Raw genomic sequence first — 25,962 nt, 5'->3', positions numbered from 1 at the left:
TGTTTGGTTTTCCAAGCTGTAGAGTCAAGTCTCAATTCGGTTGTCTAAGAAGCTTGGAAAGAAAAGCGTCTGGACTTCTTTAAGTTGCTTGAAGACGTTCACCTCTCATCCGAGAAGCTTCTTCAGTTCTAAGGGCCAAATGGTGGAGAGTCCCAGATTTAAACCCAGTGGGAGTTTTCCCCCAAAGAGGGACAAAGGACCCCCTGATGATTCTCTACCTAATCACATGAGCCAAGGTGTGAAAACGGGTGTGGGTCACAATCAGCCAGGGTTTCGGGTGAGCTCATTGTGAAGCCTGGCCCCACCCTATCATGTGATTTCCTGAGGTCAGATGGCCCAGGGTGTGAGTGGGCGTTAAGGCGTCTGGGAAGGGATCTCAAAACTGGATTATAGATGTCAAACAGTTGGTGTTGTAATCCACCGCCTCTGTTCAAAGATGGTCGCTCACAGTGGACATAAATGGCTTCTTTCCCTCCTCTTTCAAACCATCTGTCCTCTCTGTCCAAAATGTGAACATTGGCATCCTCGAAAGAGTGTCCTTTATCCTTAAGATGCAGATGGACTGCTGAGTCTTGTCCCATGGAGCGACATCATATATAAATGATCTCAATTCAGTTGTTTCTTCATGGGTGCATCCAATAGTAATAGTCAGTAACAGTATGTGGGCTGTGTTAGTTCTGCTATATTAGAGCATTCCACTGATGGAGGAGAAGGAATTGGTGGGTTTCTTCTCTGTTAGATGGAAAGAGTGGGTTCTTGGCAGCTTACCACCTCCTAGGCCAATTAAGGAGGAGAAGGAATTGGTGGGTTTCTTCTCTGATAGATGGAAAGAGTGGGTTCTTGGCAGCTTGCCACCTCCTAGGCCAATTAAGTAATCCAGCTTCCAACTCCAGGGAGTTTTTAAAACTTCCATCCATCCAACCATCTTCTTCCACTTATCCGGGGCCAGGTCGTGGAGGCAGCAGCCCAAGTAGAGAAGCCCAGACCTCCCTCTCCCCAGTCACCTCCTCCAGCTTGTCCGGGGGAACACCAAGGCATTCCCATGCCAGCCGAGAGATATAATCTCTCCAGCATGTCCTGGGTCTGGCCCTTGGGGCTCCTCCCGATGGGACATGCCTGGAACAGCTCACCCAGGAGGGGCCCAGGAGGCATCCTTGTCAGATGCCCAAACCACCTCAACTGGCTCCTTTCGATGTGAAGGAACAGTGGCTCTACTCTGAGCCCCTCCCAGATAGCTGGGCTTCTAACCCTATCTCTAAGGGAGAGGCCAGCCACCCTTTGGAGGAAGCCCATTTCTGCCTCTCGTTCTTTCGGTCACTACCCAAAGCTCGTGACCACAGGTGAGAGTAGGGGCGTAGATCGACTGGTAAATTGAGAGCTTCGCTTGCACACTCAGCTCTCTCGTCACGACAACAGACCGGTACAGTGTCCGCATCACTGCAGCCCCAGCACCAATCCATCTGTCGATCTCCCGCTCCCTCTCCTGTCACTCATGAACAAGACCCTGAGATACTTAAACTCTTCCACTTGGGGCAAGAACTTGTCTCTTAGCCCGAGTGGGCACTCCACTGTTTTTTGGCTTAGGACCATGGCCTCAGATTTGGATGTGCTGATTCTCATTACCACCTTGGCTGCGAACCATTCCAAAGTGAGATGGAGGTCATTCGACTCGACGAAGCCAGCAGAACCACATCATCCGCGAAGAACAGATGAGATTCTGAGACCACCCAAGTGAAAGCCTGCCGCCACTTGGGTGTGCCTAGAAATTCTGTCCATAAAAATTCTGAACAGAATTGGTGACAAAGGCCAGGGCTGGCGGAGCCCATCACCCACCAGGAATGAGTCCGACTTATTGCTGGCTATGCGGACCAAGCTCTTGGAACGGTTGTATAAGGACCGAATGACCTGACTCCCAGAAATCATCCCCTTATCCCCAGACTCTGCTTCCTCCACGTAAGATGTGCCAATGGGATTAAGGAACTCCTTAAGGTATTCCTTCCACCGCCCGACAATTTTCTCAGTTGAAGTCGGCAGCGCTCCACTGGCACTATGCACAGTACAAGTAGAGCACTGCTTTCCCCTCCTGAGTTGCCTCCTGAGTTGCCAGAATCTGTTCAAGTCAGTCCAAAAGTCTTTTTCCATGGCCTCTCTGAACTCCTTCTACACCTGAGTTTTTTCTTCAGCCACTGCCCGCACTGCATTCTACTTTGCCTGTCGGTACCTATCAGCTGCCTCTCAGGTCTCTCCAGCATCCTCCCCTGCCACCTGATCCAACTCACCACCAGGTGATGATCACTTGACAGCTCAGCCCCTCTCTTTACCCAAGTGGCCAGAACATATGGCTACAGGTCTGGTGATACAATTAAAAAAATCGACCATCAACCTGCAGCCCAGAGCGTCCTGGTGCCACACGTCCAGTGTTGGGAAGGTTACTTTTAAAATGTATTCCGTTACAGAATACAGAATACATGCCCCAAAATGTATTCTGTAACGTATTCCGTTACGTTACTCAATGAGAGTAACGTATTCTGAATACTTTGGATTACTTAATATATTATCGTGCTTTTTACAACAACGTGAATGTACTATTGCTGTGTGATTTATTACTGTTACTGAAGGTCCGCGACTCCGAACTGTAGTAAAGGGACCTCTGACTAATAGGCGGGGTCCCTGTCGGCTCATAGCCGAAAAATAGCTTTACTTTGTTATGTGGGTCAATTTTTCTTGCGAGAGACAGAGAGAGGTGTTGAAAGACTGCTCCAACGGAACTTATTGTTTTCGGAGGAAAACACGAACACGGTGTACAGTCGAGTCTTAATAGCTTACTTACAGCTGGGCTCGTCAGGCACTCTTCTTGGCTGCAGTGGTTATTATTATATTTACATGTTTCCAGCTCCCGTTTTTCCTCGACGACAACTCGTACCTTTCCACTCGCCTTTTTCTCCCTCCTCGCGCTCACAGACACATAACGTGTATGGCAGTGCATTCTCCCTGCAACACGGACTATACTGCCCATGATGCTACATTCTTTAGAGCTATGCTTGTAGCATTCTGCCTGTTAGCTTAGCACAACAACAACAACGAAAAGGCGCTCTCTCACTCAGGAAACACACAGTCGCAGAAAGAGAGAGAGAGCGTCGCCCTGTAACCATGGCAACCGTAACGCTGCCGCCTGGAACGAAAGAACGTAGCTGTCAAACAAAACCCAGTCCTGACCCGCGACAAAATGAAACAGGAAAGTACCGCAGTGTAATCCATTTATTTCAACAAAGTAACTGTATTCTGAATACCACCTTTTTAAACGGTAACTGTAACGGAATACAGTTACTCATATTTTGTATTCTAAATACGTAACGGCGGTACATGTATTCCGTTACTCCCCAACACTGCACACGTCCACTTATGGACACTCTTATGTTTGAACATGGTGTTTGCTATGTCCAAAAACAATACACCGCTCAATCATTCCCCTCCAGGTCTCGCTGTCGTTGCCCACGTGAGGTTTGAAGTCTCCCAGTAGGGAGAAAACCTTCTCATCCACTGGGAGAAACCCCAATATACAGGCAGCAAGCCAAAGGGATACCCAGATACCCACCCCAACCCACCGCCTCTCACCAGGGGCAACTCCAGACTGAGAGTCCAGTCCCTCTCCAGAAGACTGGTTCCAGAGCCCAAGCCATGCATTGACGTAAGCCCGACTATATCTAGCCGGTACCGCTCACGCACTAACTCAGGCTCCTGGAACCCTGCTCCTGGCTGCCGTCCTGCTCACAATGCATACTTTTAGAGATACAAAATGCTTGGTTTTCTTTCTCCTTCTTTTGCGAACTTAATTCTCAGTTCTCGTGTTGCATGCGTTGCATTTTCTACCTGCTCTGGCTGACCATGAGTGCTAGGAAGGAGCAGATGAAGTCTCCTCCCTCATTCCAATAAAACCGTTTAAACCAAGAAATTGTCAACTTAGACAATATACAAATTAATAAATTATCTTGTAATCCAAAGGTGTTATTCTTCTTATTATATAATAATATTATATAACATTATAATATAATAACAATATTAAGGAAAACAAAATCGAATAAAATATGGTTCTCTATTTCTACTGGGCTGTCGTAATCATTGAAACAATAACTTACCCTGATTTTGGAAACCCTTTATTCACATTGGTTATTTATATAAAAACTAGTGATTGACAGCTGGAAAACCATAGGGAAGCAGGAGATCAGTATGTCACGTGTGGGTGACATAGTGACAGGGAGGTCTCCAGCAGGTTTAACTACTGGAGTGGGTGATCGTGGCTCAAGAGTTGGCAATTCATCTTGTAATCGTAAGGTTGCCGGTTCGAGCCCCGGCTCGGACAGTCGCGGTCGTTGTGTCCTTGGCCAAGACACTTCACCTGTTGCCTACTGGTGGTGGCCAGAGGGCCCGGTGGTGCCAGTGTCGGGCAGCCTCGCCTCTGTCAGTGCGCCCCAGGGCAGCTGTGGCTACAATGTAGCTTGCCATCACCAGTGTGTGAATGTGTGTGTGAATGGGTGAATGACTGAATGTAGTGTAAAGCGCTTTGGGGTCCATAGGGACTAAGTAAAGCGCTATACAAATACAGGCCATTTACCATTTACAACATGGATCTCAGTTTCTCACTAATTTGTGTTTGCCATGTAAACGTACATTTCTCACTAAGATGTTACCCTTCGGTCAAATGGGCCTTTTTTTATCTGCTGCTTTTTGTGCATTTCAAGAAGCTAGATTGCAACTTTTCTCTGAAGTTGACCTGAGATTTTGTGTATACTGTGAGTGTGAATTCGAAATCAGGCCCTTGATCAGTATGTGGCACCATAGTGGACAATAAAGTTATCCCCCAAACAACAGTCTTCACTTTCTGGTTGGGTCTAGGCATGGTAACTGCCTATTTAGTGAAATGATGTGTCATTACAAGGATGTTCTTTGGGTTACTGCTGTCTGGTTCTAGATTGAGAAAGTTCACATGGACAAGTTCTAATGGTTGAGAAGTTTAATGTTTACCAGAGCAGCTGCTTTTTCAAGAGGACTCTTTCTTCAGCGGCCAATAAAACCTAGTTCTAAAAAGGGTTCTGGGAATACCCAGTTGGTCCATGTGCAAATTGTGAACCACTAAGGCTCTGAACTCTTCAGGGAGAACCAATTGATAGGTCACTTGGTCCTGCATCTTGCCTTATTATTTTACCTTGTTGTGTAGTTCTAAGCGATTTAACTCCCACAGCAAAAATGGGAAATCAGGGAGCTCTTTGCTGGAGGTGGGGTGAGGTGTTTCTTCCAGTACAATCTGTGCTATGACTTCTCTGATAGTTGGATCAGATCTTTGTTTATCCTTTATTTCAGGATAAGACAATGAAGAAATTGTGGGTAAGCCATGTTTGTTCTCTGAAACAAGGTTAGTGTTAGCTTTTAGTTTTCAAAATAAAAACCGGCATCACTTTAGCCAGCTCCTTATGCTATAAATTCTGCACTCAGCTTTGCAGTTCTCCAATATGTTTGAGATGCAGCCAGATGCTTCTCATTTAACATTTTCGCTTGGTTTTTCATTTTTTTCCTAACTTTTCATTTAAATCCAACTCCCCTGTATTTCTGTGTACCTGGCCTGTACAACTATAAATGCTGTGTTTGAAATGTCTGCCCCCCTCCATTCTTTCACATAAAGGTATGATCCCAGTCACATGGCCATATGGCTGAGAGCTCATCCCAGTGATCTAAACCGACACTCAATGTAACTGAGCATTTTGAAATGAGGAACACCAATTCAGGCTGGATACTAGATTTGACTTCTGGAAAGCCCTTGATTAACAAAAGCAATAACTCTAAGCTGACCTTTGATACAATACTCATCAATATATCACTTGACTGTTAAAGCTATTAAATCAGCTTTTCTGTCAAACATAATTTCTAGCAACAGTCACCAGCCCCGAGTTCTTTTTAATATTTTGAATTGTTTGTTTAACCCCTGTGGTGCTGTTCATGTGAACATCCTCTGCACTTTGTGAGAACTTTCTGGGATTTGTGGAGAGTTTCAGTCTAACCGCTGCCTTTGACACAGTTGATTATAACATTCTTTTATCAAGACACAAACATGCTGTTGGTTTTAAAGGTACAGTTTTATTACAGTTTAAATCCTGTCAGAGAGGTCTTTTTCTGTTGCAACTGGGGAGTACTCCTCTTCTTCTGTCCCTATTAGTTGTGATGTACCACAGGGGTCTGTTGTGGTCCGCTATGTTATCTTTACACATGCTGCCTTTGGGAACGATTTTCAGGAAATATAATATTCCCTCTCACTGTTATGCTATTGATATCCAAATTTACTTCCTGATGAAATGGGATGCCTCTGTCACACTGCAGCCTCTGTTTATCTGTCTACATGACAGTTAAACCCTAAATGAAAACAAGACTGAAATTATTGTTTTCGGAAATCATAGCTCTTTGGATGAAGCAGCATATACCCTATGGCCAAAAAGATCGAACCTAAGAACTCCAGTGCACTTGTCTGTATTAAAGTAATTAAGGTGCAGTTATTTCATCATTCACTCCAGTGTAAACACAAACTGTTAAACGCTACAGAAAATCAAGCACATTTTATACATTATTATTTAAGAAGAACCACTGAGTTCAAATTACAGGCCCTTTAGGCTGTAAATCAAATCAGTTATTGTGGTAGAATTCATTTAGTTTCATGAAGGAAATTTCTTTTGTGTACATTTACATGTAGTGTTTTTATTTTTGGTTGAATTGTGCTGCAAAGAAAATTTAAATTTTAACTGGCAATTCCCTTAAAAAAATTTTCCTGTACTGTATTTCAGTGTTATGTCGTTTTTATGTGTCTCTTACTGTGAAAACTAGAAAGCAGCATGTTGTCATTGCCGTTGGTTATTAATATTAACTTCCTGTTGACTCACACATTTAGGTATTTATATAAGCAGGTACTGATGTTAAGTTTATGTGTGTTTTGTTTTTTATCTGTGTTCTAAACATTGTTCTCTAAACTTGTGTTTTTTATAACTTAATACAAGTGTCTATTCTGTATAATACTCTTTGAGTAACATTTGAGAATTTGCTACAATAGTGGGAGTGGCAAAATCTACCCTTTGGTACATCCTGAAAAAAAAAGAAAGAAAGTATTGGTGAATGCAAAAAGACCTGAATGTCCACAGAAGACAACAGTTGTGCATGCTCGCAGAATAATTTCCATGGTGACGAGAAACCCCTTTATAACAGTCAACCAAGTGAACAACACTCTCCAGGAGGTAGGCACACCAATATCCACCTACCATAAAGAGAAGACTCCAACAAAGTAAAAACAGAGGGTTCACTGCAAAGCGCAAGCCACTCATAATTTAAAAAAAAAAAGCCAGCACAGTTGTGGAAAAACATTCTTTGGAAAGATGAAATCAAGATCAACTTCTACCAAAAGGAAAAAAGTATGGAGACATGGAACAGCTCATGATCTAAGGCATACCACATCATCTGTAAAACAAGGTGGAGCCAGGGTAAGGCTTGGGCATGCATGGCTACCAGTGGAAGTGGGACACTCGTGTTTATTGATGATGTGACACAGGACAGCAATTCCAGCTAAATGCATTTAAATTGTTTGGGTGGCCTTTCATACAGAAGGACAATGACCTAAAACATAACCCAGCCACCCAGGAGTTTCTTAAAGCAAAGAAGTGCAATATTCTTGAAAGGCCAAGTCAGTCACCTGATCTTTACCCAAATGTGCATTCATTTTACTTCAGGACTAAAATTTGGAAAGAAAGACCGACAAACCAACAGCAACTGAAAGCCGCGGCAGTAGAGGTCTGGCAGAGCATGGAAAAGGAGGAAATCTGGTGATGTCAGGCTTTCATTGGTAGCAAAGGGTTTTCAACCAAGTATCAGAATTGAACATTTTATTTTTTTTAGTCATTTAATTTGTCCAGTTACCTTTGAGTTCCTGAAATGAAGGGATTGTGTTAAAAAAATACTTGAAGTTTTCACATGTCTGTGAGAACCTTCACAGACATTTTACACTTCAACTGCATCTGAGTTGTTTCACTTAAAATTCATTGTAATGTACAGAACCAAAATTAGAAAAAAGTTGTATCTGTTGAAATATTTGTGGACCTAACTGTGTTTGTTTTGCAGGTAAAGGTGATGTGTTTGGTGACGTGTTCTGGAAGGAGATGACACTGGCTCAGTCCTGCGCTAATGTCCGAGCATTGACCTACTGTGACCTCCATATAATCAAAAGAGATGCGCTGCAAAAAGTTCTGGAGTTTTACGCCAACTTTGCAAACCACTTTGCCAAGAACCTGGTGCTTACTTACAACCTGAGGAAGAGGGTGAGTTTGCTTTACTGATGTATATTTAGTATCTATTACATGTATTTTAAGTCATGCCAAAAAAAACCTTTTCACGGGACTTTATACAGTCCTAAGAAAAATTTAATTTACCACGTGATTCAGTACATTGTAAAAGCACCTTAAGCAGCAATAACTGTATGTGAAATTAAAACTCTCACATCATTTTGGATGAATTTCAGGCCTTCTTTACAGCAGTGGTTCTTAAACTGTGGTACTTGAGTTCCCTCTAGTGGTATACAGGAAATCTCTCAAAACAATTTCCAAATTAATAATATACTGTGGTGGGGTGAAGCGTCTTTACTATAAAAAGCCCACGTAGAGGTTGAGCTAGCTATTCCACCCCAAAAAGAAGAAGGGAGAACTCCTTTTGTGAGATACTCACTGCATTACATGATGCTTCAGAGCCTTAATGACCAAGCACATGAACTCACTCATGGTATAAACATCTATTTCCATCGAACAATAACTGCCAGTAAATTTACACTGTAAAATTAACAGGTACAGTTAAGATTCACGTAACAATAACAGATGTAAATAACACAGTTTCCTCATCTTCCTCATCAACACATGTTCCTAAGGCATGATCGGAGATAACTAGCCACTCCCAACAAGCCACAGTACCATGTTCTGATTGAGAGATTTCTGAAAAATGAAAACGTACAGCACTGCTATCACTTCCGACATAAATGAAGACAGAAAACTAAACAGAAGTGACATTTGTAGGGTTACTGATGTTGGGCTTTGTTCCCCTTTTGTTAAAAACGCAACACACAAAAATACTGCAAAAGGAAACGGTTGCCTTATATACAAAGTGTATAAACTCCAAATGCACATTTCACTTAAAAATTAAGATGTGAAAATGTGAACAAATCAACTGTTAGAGATATTCTTCTCCTGTTGACCCCCCCCAAAAGAAATAAATGAGTCTTCTCATCAGATATTGATGCTTCTTTCCTGTGTGACAAAAAATAGGAGACATATGTTTGTTTGTTTGTTTTTTAAGTTAATTCCCAATAAAACTGTTTTATTGCTAACTACATTGCTGTCTGTATTATTGCTGAAGTCCTAAATGATCACCTTTGAACAGCACTGACTGGGAGGCTTTGAACAGATCACATAGTTCAATTCAACATATAAGACTTTAAGAATGAAAAGCATCTATAAATGATTGGGTTATTCTTAATCCCCATTTGTAATATTGTTTTTTTGTCACAGACAGCTATGCTCCAAAGGGAATAAGGTAAAGTGGACCAAGAGTCTAGGTGAGAGTGAGAATTTAGATAAGCATGTAGCCACTCCCATAAGACACGGCTACGACATGCCCAATTATAAAAAATTAAATTTGGTAAGGCTAAGCCTCCCCTATCTATAGGCAGTTGTAAAGTTCCAATCCTTAATCTAGGTTTCTTGCCACGCCAGATAAATTTTGAAAAGGCTTTTTCTATATCACAAGAAACTTTCTGAGTGATCAGTAAAGGTAGCATTTGTAGGGGATATAAATAAACGCGGGAGAATACTCATTTTGATTAAGTTCACACGCCCCATAAGAGAAAGCGGCAATTTTTGCCATCTATCTAAATCTTTTTTGATTTTTATTATAACTGGTGATAAGTTCAGTTTCCATAAATCTTTAAGAACTGGTGGAATGTTTAGCCCAAGGTATGTAAAGCCGCTGGGGGACCATTGAAAGGGATTAGAAATATCTGGCAAAGAGTTAATCTGATCACCCATGACTTCTGATTTCCCAAAATTAATTCTGTAACCAGAGAATGAGCTGAACTCATGTATAGTAGACATAATAGCTGGTGTTGATTGTTCTGGTTTTGATAAGAACAGCAAAATATCGTCAGCATACAATGCTATCTTATGATTTGTTCCACCCACTGTTATACCATGCACATCTCGGTGCTGGCGAATGGTGTCAGCTAGAGGTTCAAGTGCTAATGCAAAGAGGTAAGGGGACAGGGGACAGCCTTGCCTCGTACCTCTTTGCAGTGGAAACGCTGATGATTGTACACCATTAGTTATGACACAAGCTTCTGGAAGTTTGTAGTGTTGTGGAAGTTTTCCATTTAAATAAAGCCTGCAGACAAGAGGTGAGCGGTAGCTAACATTCTTTAATCAAAACACACAAAGACAACAGACAACCAAGCTTGATGAAGTCCCTGCATGTCCGCGGGACAGACGGTCAGCAGAGTCTCCCTGAGCCTAGCATGGCTCTCAGTTAAATACCTTCTCCAGGAACAAAAGGCAGTACACAGCTGTTTCACACCTTAAGGTTCAGACTCCCTTGCTACCTCCCAGAGTCCTCGAAGAGACAAAAGACTCTTCCTGTGGAGTTGTCTGCTTCCTTGCTACACCCCCGCCATTTGTCTTTCAGTATGAGTGTCAGACATGTTAAAATCCATTGGCACCAAGGCATTATACAATAAAATAATGTGATTAATACGTAAGTAAAAGAAATTCCTATACAGTAGATAGTTTTAATCCATGCAATAAAACCCTCACCTAAGCCAAATCTTTCTAATACATTAAATAAATATGTCCACTCGATTCTGGCAAATGCCTTTTCGGCATCTAAAGATATAACATAGGCTTTATAATTTGTCTGATTCGAGTATTGTATAATATTTAATAGTCGTCTAATATTTGTAGATGAGAAACGATTTTGGATAAAGCCTGTTTGATCAGGGTTTATAAGCAGTGGGAGAATGCCCTCAAGCCTCCTTACTAATAGCTTGGAGGGTAATTTAGCATCGACATTGATGAGGCTGTATGTCTGTATGATTCACACCTATCTGGTGATTTATTTTTCTTTAAAATTAACAAAATATTAGCCTGTCTAAGTGTTGAGGGCAATTGTTCATTCTTAAAAGAGTCTAAAAACATATCAGTCAATGGTCCTGCAAGAAGATGACTTAGTGTTTTATAAAACTCTGGGCAGAAACCATCAGGCCCTGGTGCTTTTCCTCCTTTAAGGGAGTTAATAGCAAGTCGCACTTCCTCGTCTGTCACAGGGTTATTTAACTCTTTCCTGTGACTTTCTGATAACGATACAACAGGCACCTTCTCTAGAAATTCCCGCATCTTCCCATCTCTATTAGTACACAATTTGAGTTAAATTGAAGTACACCAACAGCAATTGATTGAATATGATTAGTTCTATTACGGCACTTAAATATTAGACATACTCTTAATTTAAGGATACCCAGCCCAGGCTACGGTGTATTGGAACTGGAAGTTCTACATTTATTAAGGAATGACTCAATTGTCCCCTCCTTTCTTATTTGTCTTTTCTTACGGACTTTATAAAGTAAAACGAGTTCAACTTAGAAATATGTGGGGCCGGGAGGCGCTGCTGCACTGGGCCCCGGTCTGGATGGGCCTGGGCCCCCTTTCCCTGGCGGGCCGTGGAGTATGGGGGTGCCTACTGGGGACAGCGGGGGAGCTGGCCCCAGGGAGGGGTCACTTGCCCCTCCCTTCCTTCCCTCCCCATCTCCAGCTGCCTCCCTCTTCCCGCTCCACCACAACCACCCACACATGCAGGACCTTGGAGTAGGGGTATGTCACCAGGGTGCAGAGGAGGCCACCCCCCCCCCCCCCCCCTCTGTCCCCTTCTGGCTGCCTCTGCCTCAATTTTATCCCACAACTTAGACATTCACATTACTCACACTCTCATTACACATACATATAGGATCTTGGGGGTGGGCACGATACACGGAATCCAAATTACCATCAGGGTGTACACCCCACCCCTGGCGTCGTTGCCCACCTCTCAATTTTAAATACACGTAGACATTGAGGGCTAGCAGGAGGGGCTATGCGCTTACCTGCTGCTCTCTGGCAGGTAGCTCCATGCCCTCCTGGGTTTTAAATGCACCTTAGAACACACATGCATCAACACTACAATGAGCGGGTGGAGGGAGGTTTGGAGTCTTCTCTCACCCCCATTCTCTGCGACCTGCTGGAGTGGGGGGGCTAGGAGGAGGAGTTGGCCGTCCGACTGCGGTCTGGAGTATGGGGCCTTCCTGCTGCTGCGGAGTCGGGGCGGTCTGCCTCCCCCCACCGCAGGGAAAAGGGTAACACCACCTGGGTCTGGGTGCAGTTCCCCCCTCCAGGGGCAAGGGTACCTAGACCCGGTTTGTAGAGTACGCTTGGGGAGTGTGATCGTGTGTACAGCGTCTCTTTATGTCTGTCTCCACGTTGGTTGAGTGGTGGAGTAAGTGCATATGAGAGCATGAGGGTGGGAATGGATGTTTGTGTCTGTGTGTGCCTGTATTTCTGTGTCTATATGTCAGGTCGGGTATCAGACGCCACCTCTCTGGGGACACCTCAGGCCCTCCAAGGTTTGGAGGCCTATCTCCCCCCACCACCACTTCCCCTGCCAGTGACAGACGCCCTCAGACATCGGTGCGTTGGTGGTTCTTTGTGTCTGGGGATGGGCGTCCAGGTGCACACCAGCTCACTCCTTGGTGGCCGCTTATTGGGGCCTGGAGCCTGGGGCTCGCTCGGGCCACTTCGGAGGTGGGGTGCCCCCGGCCTCTCGGCCTGGGGCTGGGTCACTCAGGCACGGCTGGCTGCCGGCGGAGCTCACGGGCGCGTCACTGCAACTCCCCCTGGCTTCTGCTCCGCGGCTGCTGAGTGAGCCCTCATCTGGGACTCTCCTCAGCTCTTTCTGGGACAGTGGCGCGGCTGCCCCTCTGTTGGTCTTCCTTGGTCTCTTGTGTTCTGGGGGCCTCTGGATGTCTGGAGTTTTGATCTCCTCCATACCTGCTTCATGCCCTGGAGGACGGGGCTGTGGCCCCCCCACACCCTCTAGCAGATCATTACATGAAGGAACCTTTTAAAAAAACAAGCGCGTCCATGCTCACAGGTGTACACACGGGTGATCACACCCACAAACTACACCCTTTTTGGCTCCTACCTCAAAGCACACTGTTCTGTTGATCTTATGTGCTGCACAATAATGTTTAATATTTAGTATTTACTGTCATATTCCCATATATCATTGTGATGTTGTTTATTCTATTACTCTTATTCTCTTCTGCTTGTTTTCTTTTTTCTTTCTCAGCAGGTGATCCAGGTGATTGATATATGCATTTTTTTTTGCTGCCCATTCTGTTGGTTTTTGTCTTTTGCCCTTCTCCCCCGTCCCTCTTCTCAGCTGTTTCTCTTTCCCTCTTTCTTTCTCCCCCTCTTTCCCCCAGTCAAGTCTGTCCCGTATTCAGTAAGTGAAAATAAAATAAACAATAAAAGGTGAATCAAATGGACCATTACGGCAAGGCTGGGATGGTCAATTTGGTAAAGTAAATCCGTTGGGCATCTTTGTTTGCCTTTAGACAACAATTCTGAGGGCAAAAGAACCAAACGGGACAGGCAAAAAAAAAAAAAAAAAAAAAAAAAATATAAATGAGGTTGGCTGGCTTTTTCGGTGGCATGCGGGAGTTTGGAGGGGAATTTTTGTTTCTCTTTTCTTTTCTTTTTGCCTCTCTGTCAGTGACTCTTGCTCGGTTTCACGGGACCCAGTTTTCTTTTTTGATGGATCGCAGGATCGTTTTTTTTGGGGGGGGGAAGGGGGGGTTTTAGGGGTTGTCTTTCTCCTTTTTTATCATTAATATGCGTGGCTATTGTTTCTGTTGTTTATTTATTTATTTATTTTTTCGTGTTTGTGTCTATATAATGCATCTAAAATTACCCACATTCCCTTTTATGGAAACATCAGTTTGCTTATTTGCAGTAGCGCACTCCGAGAAATGGTTTCCCACACATCATGTTATAATAGAGAGGGGAAAAAAATTATAACCAAAAAAAAAGCTGAGCTGATATGACTGATCTTAAAATAATTTCTTTAAATGTTAAACGGCTGAATAATGTTGTTAAAAGACAAAAAAATATTTCATTTTTGAAGAAGGAAAAACACAAATTGCCTTACTGTCAGAAACTCATTTAAATGATTTGGAACACGTTGGGTTGGTTTTTTACTCATCCTATGATACAAAAAGTAGAGTAGCCGCCATCCTTATCCATCGTAATCTGCCTCTAACCATAGAAAAAGTCATAAAAGATAAGGAAGGACGCTACATTCTTATATCTGGTTTCTTATTTAGAGAATCTATTTTCATAGGATGTGTTTATGGTCCAGATTCAGAAGATGTCTCTTTTTTTCCCAATCTCTTAACCCATGTTTCAGCCATAGCTTCTCCATATTTGATTTTGGGAGGTGATTTTAATTGTGTTCCTGATCCTAGGGTTGATAAATCTCCACCAGGGGGTGAATTGTCACCAAAAAGCATTAGACTGATAGAGTTTTGTTCTGATCTAGAAATTTTTGATTCCTGGCGAGTAGCTCACCCCACAGATAGGGATTTCACTTTTTTTTCTTGCCCCCATCAGAGTTTCTCAAGAATAGATTTGCTCTTGTCATCCAGGACGGTGTTGGATAGGATGGAAGAGTGCTCAATAAGGTCTTGTCCATTATCTGATCATTCAGTAGTAAGTATAAATATTCACCCACCTTATTTTGAGCCATATTCCCGCCGATGGAGGATGAATCCTTATTTATTGAGTATATCACTAAAGAGTGGAATGTTTTTATGACCACTAATAAAACGGAAGATGTAAGCCCATCTTTGTTGTGGGAAACCGCTAAAGCCTATCTTAGGGGTAGTATTATCTCATACACCACAGCGCAGAAAAAGGCTTCAATGAAAGAACAACTTGGTTTAGAGCACATAATACAAAAACTAGAAGTGCAGTTTAAAAGGTCCAAAACTATACTTAAGAAGTTAGAAGCAGCCCGCTCAGCTTTAAATCAATTACTGACTAAAAGAGCAAAGGCAGCAATTTTCTTTGATAAGCATAAATTATGAATCTGGGAACAAACCTGGCCGTCTCTTAGCAAAAATAGCAAAAGGCAGGACAGATACAAACGTTATACCATCACTGTTTGATAATAAACATGTCAAGCATTATAAAACAACGGATATTAATCGAATTATGAAGCAGTTTTATATACACTTGTACTCATCAGAGTGTAGTATTTAAGGTTTCCATGTTAGCAGGCTGTGGAGTGCTCTGTCAGTGTAATTGGTCTAAAAGTGTTTAAATCTTCAGTCTTATGTTAAAATCTCAAAGGACAGCATTACATTTTTAATATTAACAGTAACCCTGGGCCTCTGTGGATTGGGCAGCTGATCTAATCTCTGTCTAAAACTGGATAACAAAAACTAAGGAGTGCTGAATCACTTTGCAGACTATTGCAGAGTAACAGGTGTGTAGCATCGCTAACTAGCTAGCAACAAGCCTCCAACACATTGTATATTCTAGCGGCTAATCTAGCACACGAATTAACAACAGAGTGATTTTAGATGCTGTAAAACTATAAGATGATAAGCTGTGTGGTTTTTTGATAATAGTGACATGGTTGTATTTACCTTAATTGGACGAGTCGTCAGTCGCGGTAAACCCATCAGCAGATAAACTGGAGCAGCCGGGCTACGTAAAAAGTGTAGGGGACTTGTTCGTGGTCACATCCAGCAGGTGTGTGGATGGGAGCGTCACGCAGGCGCTCCACCTCAAGTCGCTACTGTGCAGACTCTGGCTCCAAAAGTGCAACATGGCAGCGTCTACAAGCGGGATATTTTGGCTTCATTTTTATGCAATGGGAGTAAGTGCTGTAGTGTCGTCCATGTTTTCTACAGTCATTGGCTGGGACCTGACAAAAGTGCCACCTGAAGGAGGCTTCTCTCTGTCTGATAGCTTGTGTTCTGAGACCTGACACCTGACTTTTGATTCCTGAGACCTGACTCCTGACATGTGATTTCTGAGACTTGACTCCTGACTTCTGAGACCTGACACCTGAGACCTGATACCTGACTTCTGAGACCTGATTTCTGAGACCTGACACCTGATGACTTTTTGTCTGAGACCTGACGACTTTTTGTCTGAGACCTGACAGCTTTTTTCCTGAGACCTGAGGATGTCCTAAAATGTACACCGTACTGTAGACATCCCAACATTCTCACAAGGTCAGTGGGTCACTGGCAGTCTCCTGGTCCTGTTGGTGGGGGTAGATACTGTTATGGTCCTCTCTGTGTCAGCTCACCACTTTCTCTCTGGCTCTTTCTCCTTTAGTGCTCTCTATCTCCTCTTTCTCTGTGTGTATGTCTCTGTTTATGGGACAAAGACACAAACTGAACTGGAATACCATTTGTAGATAATCCTGCCCTGTGGAATCTTCATTTGAATTCAGTGTTAATATGCACTGAACTTTGGTACACATCCTTCCTACCTGAGTGATCTTTGACAGCTTGAATGTAACTTTTCACAATCCTTATGTTTGAGAGAATAATCGAACAGATCAGTCTGTTGTGGCACTGGCAGAAAATATTTTGCAAGGTTTTTTTTATTTTTCAACTCTGCAGCTGAAGCCACAAATGCATTTTCCAACAACTGTGGCATCATTTAAGAGGAAATAAATTTATTACAAAGAAGCATTGTTACAGCAAATAAATAATTGACCAAACACAAATTTTCTTTTTGTGTTGATAACAAAAGCTGATATTAAATAGGCTATTCAATAATTTACATTTCCTGTTCATTGACAAGAAAACTGTATGAAGACAAGCCTAAATTCTTGGGGAATTTTAATAAATTTCCCAGTTTAATACATGGGGCCTGTACAATAAAACAAGTTTGCTATACCCGGGATATCTTTTCGTCATCTGGCTTCAGTTCAGTAATCATTCTAGACAACCCAATGAGTCAACGAGTTTACAATTCTAGCTATAAGCTGCCTTGTATAAAACAGTTCGTTGGCAAAATATAACCAAGAAAATAGCAAAATAAAGAAAATGGGTAAGTCTACTGCCCATTACATTTCTAAAAATAAATAAATAAATAAATAATAGTAGAAAAGTCTAAAGAATTTAAACACATTATAGGTTAAAACAACACAGTAACTGCAGCATAAAGTGGCAGTGTAAGTGTTTTAGATGTGGGAGTGGAGTGAATTTATGTGTCATCTAAATGGTTTAGGTGGTCAGTAAGACTGGAAAATCGTTATAAATAAAGTACCTTTAAAGCCAGATAGGAAAGCTAACAAAGAAGATTCATCAGTATCAGTACCACAGTACTGATTCTTTGAGCTGCAATAACTATGGTCTATCTCTTAACAGATTGTCTTTCGGAAGATCAGTGATGTGAAACGTGAAGAGGAAGAGATGCTGAAAAGGAAGAATGAGGCTCCTCTCAACCTCCCACCAGACCACCCAGTTCGACGACTCTTTCAGCGTTTCCGGCAGCAGAAGGAAGCCCGTCTCGCTGCTGAGCGGGGTAGTCAGGCCACTGGTGATGTCGAGAAAGGTGTTATTCACCTGGAGCCATCCAGAGGTCCAGAGAGGCTTGCCTCTACTAGTATTGTCATAGTAACTGAGAACCAAACTGCAACCACCAGTTCCTCCACATCTTCATCATCCAGGGCATCCAGCCAAGCCATGTTTCATGTTCCCGGCATCCAAAATGGCAGCCTAACTGGTTGCAAATCTGCAGAGCCACCCAAAGCTAAAGGGTGGGGACGTTTCAAAGAGTCAGTTGTGAAAGCTGAGTCGTGGAGCAGTGTCTCCAAGGCTGAGTCCATGGAAATGCTGACTGATAGAACTAAGTGTCACAACGAGGTGTCTCTAAGGAAAACAGATTCATGTGACAGTGGCATCACAAAGAGCGATCTCCGCTTAGATAATGTTGGCAGTGTCAGAACACCACAGGAGCGAAGCCCAGTCCAGTCTGATGAAAAGAGGGTCTTTTGTCCAATACCAGAGCAGAGTGTGCAAGCGTCTATCCTCGAGTTCAAACAAGAATTAAAAGGAGACATCAGAAATCTGAACAGTCGCATGACAGTGCTGGAGACACAGCTTACAGAGGTGCTACGACTTCTTAAATCAAGGAAATCATCTGGGTCCTTTTTCGAGTTCTCTCGGCCACCATCTCCTGACTCTGATAAGGACAGCTTCAATTAAATTAGATGGCTCGGATAATTGTGGTTAATGATGATTCATCATTGTCATATCATACTCAGCATACTCATCCTATGCTGTCTGTATGGTATCATATACCATATGATACCTGGGACATAAAGACAGCAAAAGCACCTTTTATGTTTTCAGCATTACGTTTCTTTTTGAGATAGTCAGGTCCATAAATATTGGGACACCGACACAATTCTAACATTTCTGGCTCTATACACCACCACAATGGATTTCAATGGAATGATACGAGCAAGATGTGCTTTAACTGCAGACTGTCAACTTTTATTTGAGGGTATTTATATCCAAATCAGGTGAACGGTTTGCATATGTGCCTCCCAAAAGTAATGGGACAGAATAAGAATCATAGATCAAACTTTCACGTTTTAATTCTTGGTTGCAAATCCTTTGCAGTCAAATACAGCACACACATAGACATCACCAGACGCTGGGTTTCATCTCTGGTGATGCTCTGCCAGGCCTCTACTGCAACCGTCTTCAGTTCCTGCTTGTTCTTGGGGCATTTTCCCTTCAGTTTTGTCTTCAGCAAGTGAAATGCATGGCATATTTTAACCTGTGCTGCTTTTGTCAACAGTCACATCATCAAATACAAGAGAACGCGTTCCACTGGCAGCCATACATGCCCACGCCATGACACTACCACCACCATGCTTCACTGATGAGGTGGTATGCTTAGGATCATGAGCAGTTCCTTGATCTTGGTGTCATCTGTCCATAGGATGTTGTTGTTCCAGAACTGTGAAGGATTTTTAGAGGGTGTTTGGCAAAATCTAATCTGGCCTTCCTGTTTTTGGGGCCCACCAATGGTTTACATCTTGTGGTAAACCCTCTGTATTCACACTGGTGAAGTCTTCTCTTGATTATTGACTTTGACACACATAAACCTAAGCGTTTTTTTATTCCCACCCTATTCCCACCTACTAATAATCTGAATACATATTGTTTGTGCATCACAAGGCTGTAGTTTTACCTGTGGCATGTGAGGTGACTTCAAGATGCAAATTAGACAAAAAAAAGTGAAGTGGTACAGAATACTCTAGACAGCTATCATATTTAAAGCAAGGGCCACAAAAGTTAACTTGGTAAGCTTTTACTATAACGAGATGATCAGAGCCAACTTGCTAATGCTGGTGCTATCTTGACCATATTGTCAATATAGAACACTTTGTTTTTCCCTTTTGCTTAGAAAGGCCCTCACTGTAGCTTGTATTTAGGGTGGTGTAGGAGGCAACTTTTCTGTTTCTGGTTACTTTTTTCATTCTAGAAAATAGATAAGGATAGGATTTTTATAAAGTATATGATGTTGTTGTTCTGAGCTTGTTTTAACTGACCTTATGTCATAATCTTTGTCTTTGACTTTTTGTAGAATCCTATGTGTTTCTAAAATACATGCAGAGAACCACGTTTTGGCAAGTATTGTACACTTATTAAACTACTGATTTGTTTGTAAAGAAGCTGAGGTACTGGACACCGAATGGTAACACAGTTAGGCTTTTACTGCCTAAATGCTAACTGTTGTCTTTAGATAGTTCACACTCTGAAGGTGAAGTTTCATTTATGTCATAAAACCTGCTCAACCTGCTTCAAGGGATTTATTAAAATGAGTAGATGCCCTCACGAGCAGCAAGGGGCCTTAAAACGAATTAAAAAAGAAAACGCAATCCACATGTAAGATAAGATAAACCTTTATGAGTCCCACACATAGGAAATTTTTGGGTCACAGCAGAAAGCACAAGTTAAGAGCAGTAAAAATTAAAAAAAAAAAATAGAATAGAATAAGATAACATAACATAACATACTGTACAAAATATTAAAAAGTTAAAATGAGGATTAAATTTAAGGTCTTATGTAATTAATATCACACAAATAGTTAAAGCTGCATTCATTCATATTTGACACCATTTTGACAGAAAGATTTTAAATAATGTTTCTTCATTTAGATTACTAGAGCTATTGAATAAGATATTTATGTGTATGTCAGTTAGTGCCTCCTTCAGGCCCCTAAATCTTTGTTGGATTTTTTAAAATTTACTATTTAATATGTCATTTAAAACAGTTCCTATGAAAAAAAAAATCACTTGCCAGATATTCTTTTACTTTACCTTACTTTAGCAAAGACTGGTTTACTTCTGTTAAAGTTTTTGTGTTTTCAGTCAACATAACTTGTTGATACTTTTAAGCCACCACCTCTGGACCACTACTTCTGTTTGGGCAGTTCATCAACTCTCATTAGTTTCTTTTTTTCTTTCTTTCTCTTTTTTTTTCATTCACTAATATTAAGGTGTGTTCACAGCAGTGAAAAATTCCAGGCCACAATAACATTTTAGATTATCTAGCCAAAAGACAAAATTTATGTCATTGCAAAGTGTCCATCATCCATTAACAATTCATAAGAATCCCTATCCCTCCTTGTAGGAAGCCAAGTTACACACACTAATGCGCTAATGATTTTTCATCTAAACTGTGCTAAAGGTGAAGGTCATGGTTGTTGAAGGTCAAGGACTGATCGAAGTGCTTAACTTTAAAAACATTAAAAATATAAAAATACAAAAATTATATGTGTGTGTGTGTGTGTGTGTGTGTGTGTGTGTGTGTGTGTGTGTGTGTGTGTGTGTGTGTGTGTGTGTGTGTGTGTGTGTGAGTGAGTGTGAGGAACCTTGGAGTAATTTTTGACCAGGATACGTCCTTCAATGCGCAAATTAAACAAATATGTAGCGGCATTCTTCCATTTGCACAATATATCTCTAAAATATTTCTAGGCTGGACTACTGTAATTCGTTCGTATCAGGATGTCTAAAAACTCCCTTAAAACCCTTCAGTTTATCCAAACTGCTGAAGGAACTGTACCTAAAGTGATTAGAAAGAGAGAGCATATTTGTCCTATATTGGCTTTTCTTCATTGGTTGCCTGTTAAATCCATAATCAAATTTAAAATCCTTTTCACCACATACAAGGTCTTGAATAATCAGGCCCCATCTTATCTTAATGGCCTTATAGTATTATACCACTCCACAAGAGCACTTTGCTTTCAGACTGTGGGCTTACTTGTTGTTCTTAGAGTATTTAAAAGTAGAATGGGAGGCAGAGCCTTCAGCTTTCATGCCCCTCAACTATGGAGCCAGCTTCCAGTTTGGATTTCATCTCTTTTTCTCATTAATTACTGTTTGTAAGCTAGTGAAAGTCCTAATATGGCCAAAGATGGGCCAAACCTTAGGTAGATGTGCACATTACTATGGTAGGTAGGGACACCTATTATCACCTATTACCTAGTAAAATTATTTCTATAATTAACTTTTAATTATACAAATTTTGACCAATATCTGAAGAAATATGGACTTTCCAGCACACAGGACCATGCAGTTGAACAAATTGAAGTGTAAGCTTTACATCATGTGTCCACATAAATTGTAAACTGTATTGTCTGTATTGTAAACAAGGGTCTCCACTGACAAAACAGAATGTACATGTGGTACATTCTTTCATACTAAGCTGTAGAAGGTGTTTATTCACTGAACTTTTCCTCACATCATTTAAATGTCTCTATTAGCTTGGAAAGAAAGCAACTGGACTTATTTAATTTTCTTTCCACGCTGCCTAGACTACCATTACCTGGATGATTGAGAACCAACATAGACATATTGCCTTTATTAAAGAATGCATCATGCATATATTGTTCTGCAACTTTAATCAGCATCAGACTACTTTATTAATCCCTAGGAAATTATGTAAATTATGTAAGCTCTGTGTCGTCTGCAAGCATGAAGAAAACACTAAAACTGTGCCAACTATAAACTTTAAATGAAAACTTTACAGTAAAATTTCAAATGTCAGGCTTCATGACAAATTTGATAAAGAATTACTTAAAGGCACAGAAAATAAAGTGTGTCATTCAAAAAATGTCAAAAATGTACCTCTTGACTTGTCTAAATAATAACCTGAGCTGTATGTATCCCAACTTGGTATCTGGTGTGTCCTCTCTCAGTGTGATAATATGTCATAATATGCAACCATTGTCCTATATGCTGTGTTTATGGAGAGACTGGTTGTTATTTGTGTGAAGTTGTGAAGGTCATGTTGTCCTGCGGGGAAACTGCTATCAACACTGATGCATTTTGATTGTCATCCCTGCATGAAGCTTGTGTCTGAAATGTGTTTTTCTAAAGGAAATGCTTAAATCTAGCTGAATGCCTTGTTACCTCACTACTGTTACTTGTTACCTGGCTGGATATCTGAAGCCTCTTCTCTAAACTTTACCATTTTCTGTTAGTCACATATATGTTGCGACTGTCACCTGTGCATGACGACCATAACAATAAATAAATAGATAGATTTTGTTTTGTTTGTTGTTAGGTCTGTTTCCATTTTTCACTTGTTATGAACTAACACTGTATCAGCACAAAGAATATTGATAAAATCACATCAAATGTCATCAAGACACCTTGTACTTGTATCTTTGCTGTGTATTTTTTGGAAGAAGAACGTTGTTGCTCACAGTAACAGACACAGATAGAAGTAGAAACCTTTTGTTGCGACTTAATGTATTTCAGTTAAAGTCTTTAAAGGTAAAAAGACAAAACCAACTTTAAATAGATAACTGTATAAGAGTTATTGTGTTGAATGTTTCAATACAATTTATTTTTGTTGATTATTCACTTTGCAAAATAATTTTTTTCTGACGTTGATGAACATTTTCATTTTAATCAATGGGATTTTTGTCCAGCCTTTGGCTGTTTTTTTTTCCCACCTTTGGTCTTACCAGGTGTGACCAAACATTTGGTCCCACCTGTTAGGTGCATCCTTCTGGGTCGATCATCATAGCCGTTTTTTCTACAGAGTTCTCATCGTTTCGAATCACGTGTCCATAACACCTCAGGCGGGACTCAAGCATCTTTTCCTTAATTGGGGCTACGCCTATTCGCTTCCGTATGTCTTTGTTCGTAACACGGTCCCGTCTTGTAATTCCCAAGCTCCATCAGAGCATGCGCATCTCCATGGTGTTTAGGGCCTGTTCATGTGTGGTCAACGTTAGTTTTTAAAAAAACATCTTACTCCCAGATGTTTCTTTAGGTTGGAGGTGGAGTCTTTTGATGCCGAGAGCAGCTTGGTTGCTGGCAAACAGAGTATGCATCCCACGGTCAGATTTTGCCCATCCCTTTCTTCTTTAAATGTGAAGTGGTGTCAGAATTTCCAAGTAACAAATGCATTCCTGTGTAACTGACACCACCAGCATTAACAGGATACTTACATTAGAGCCTCTTAGACTACGTTCACACTGCAGGCGAAAGCGCATCAAATGACCCTATGCGACCCACATCCGATCATGGTATCACAGTGTGAACGGCACAAATCCAATATTTTCAAATCCGATCTGGGTCACTTTTGTATGTGGTACTGAATCCGATGCATATCTGATGTTTTAAAAGTTTTAGACTGCTGTTTGAATGGTCATGTCGCATTAAATCTGTCTTTTATGTCACTGACACAGGACAGACGCCAATTATCAGCGTCGGAGAAGTGCCCGATAAGACATCGCAAACGCTTCCTGGCCATCCCGTGTAGATGTCAGTGAAACTGTTGGGAAGACAGTATTGGAGAAACGTTAACATTTTATTTGTACTGTATAATCTGCAGATTCTGACAGAAATCTGCAACTATCCTTTGAAGCACCGCTCCTCTAAAACAGCAATAAGGATCATTATTAAGCCATATGTAAATAAGAAAATAACTTTAAGTTTCCAAATTTTGCTTTAAGTTATAAAGTCAGAAGCAAGTCTTTATATTAACAGCTAACAATACTGTTTGGTCTAGGTCTAAACAGGGAGAAAAGCGGACTACTCCTCAGGGTGGAATATATAATTATTATGTATAATCCCTGAATACAACAGAAATGTCACTAATGAAATCAGTTGCAACATAAAATCACAGCCTGCTTTAGATCCGCATCCAGCTTGTCTCTTTGTTTCTGGGCCAAGCTCTGCTTACTTTTCCTTTTTCTGGATCTTTTTTTTCTGAATCTTTTCTATTCCAGCAGGGATCCCCATAACCTCACCCTTGAAAAAAAGCTTTCTGCAAAGCCCCCTCCCTCTCTTGTTCCCTGTTCCCACTTTCCTCTTTCTCCTCCTCAACTGATGATCTGTATTGCAGTGCCAATCCTCCTCCTCACTGCAGCAGAGAACAAACAAGAGGGTCATCCTCTCAGACTGAGAAGAAAAAAATACATCTACAACCAACTTCCCGTTTTTCCATCCTTTCTGTATTATACTCATGCCATAGCATGGTCTAGAGGGCTACAAATGAACAGCTTCCACTTCCTGCAGGTTACTTCTTCTTAGACCAGGGACATTTTAAAAATCAATTAGACACTTGGAAAATAAGCTTATTATATGTATAAAGGATGACAAGGATGCCACCTGGGCGCCTCCTGTGTGGTGTTCCAACTCAAGACATGCTGGTGAGTTTATATATCTCGCCTGGTCTGGGATTGCTGTGATGTTTCTCAGGTGCCTGGGGAGAGGGAGGTCTGAGCCTATCTGCTGAGGCTGCTGCCCCCATGATATGGTCCTGGATAAGCAGACGAAAATGGATGGTCTGATGGATGGATAAATAAAAAGATGTATAAATAAAAGTAGTAGTTTCACAGTACCAAAATATATATTTAAAGTTTATTGTTTAATTTTAAGACAGACACTGAATAGTGCAGGTCTAAAATGTGTTGCTTTGGTAAGAATATTTGGCAGTAAATAATAAATCCCTGATGAAATCTTAACAGTGGTGACATTTTCTTTGACTTTAACTTGAAAAAGTGTTTTAGCTAGATGAACATGAACACGAACACAATAACTCATATGGAAATAAGAATGTACACACTGGCAATAGTTTGAAAAAGATACTTTAGTGTCTCCAGCACAACATTCTAGTGAGCTTAAATTTGAGTGTTTTTGAACTCTTTAAACTCAGGATTGCTATTGCTTCAAAACTTTAGTAATCAGGCTGCTACCTAAACGCATAGTAATTAGTGAAACTTATTTTATAACATAGTCATTGTAGTCATCTTGACATTAAACTTTAACAGTCTGTTTAAGCAATTAGGAATTAAATGCAAAAATACTTAGATGTCAAATGTTTCGAATATTTGAAACAAGCAATTTAATTGGTTTCACATTTCACTACTTTCATCTTTAGCTTACCAGCGGCGTGGATATTTCTTCTGGAGTTTTACTGTATCTGGCCCTGATAACCGTCACATTCCACAAAGAGCACAGAAAAAGCTGAACAGTTTTCATTTTTAAACTCTCCAAATGCATTGAAATCAGTTGAATGAATGCAGAGTTCAGTTCAGTCCATCGCTACTTCAAACTTATTTTCAGGTTAAAAATAGGAAAGGCAGCATTTCACCTGCATATTTGGCTTAACTTGTCAACAGGCTAGCTGAGCTCGGGATCACCCATTGCCATTTGCAGTCAGAATTGCTGAGTGGGCCCGCCTTTTTAAAGTACGCCTTTGCCCCTACAGAGGTGTGTGTGTGTGTGTGTGTGTGTGTGTGTGTGTGTGTG

General features: G+C 41.2%; 1 protein-coding gene across 2 annotated transcripts in view; it reads left to right on the top strand.

The window, feature by feature from the left end:
- The window catches only part of LOC146667432 (voltage-gated delayed rectifier potassium channel KCNH1-like), a 124,471-nt gene extending 101,634 nt beyond the window's left edge, over positions 1–22,837 (top strand). For both annotated transcript variants that reach the window (XM_085409119.1, XM_085409120.1), the window contains 2 exons: positions 8,149–8,345; positions 17,543–22,837. In XM_085409119.1, the coding sequence (XP_085265245.1) occupies positions 8,149–8,345; positions 17,543–18,382 (1,037 nt within the window). In that variant the 3' untranslated portion in view covers positions 18,383–22,837. The remainder of the gene's footprint in view (positions 1–8,148; positions 8,346–17,542) is intronic.
- Positions 22,838–25,962: the final 3,125 nt, after the last annotated feature.

Source organism: Rhamphochromis longiceps, linkage group LG6 (assembly GCF_057381845.1).
Source record: "Rhamphochromis longiceps isolate RC_006_pf linkage group LG6, R_longiceps_female_GT1.1, whole genome shotgun sequence".
Taxonomy (NCBI): Eukaryota; Metazoa; Chordata; class Actinopteri; order Cichliformes; family Cichlidae; genus Rhamphochromis; species Rhamphochromis longiceps.
This window is presented reverse-complemented; position numbering and strand designations above follow the sequence as displayed.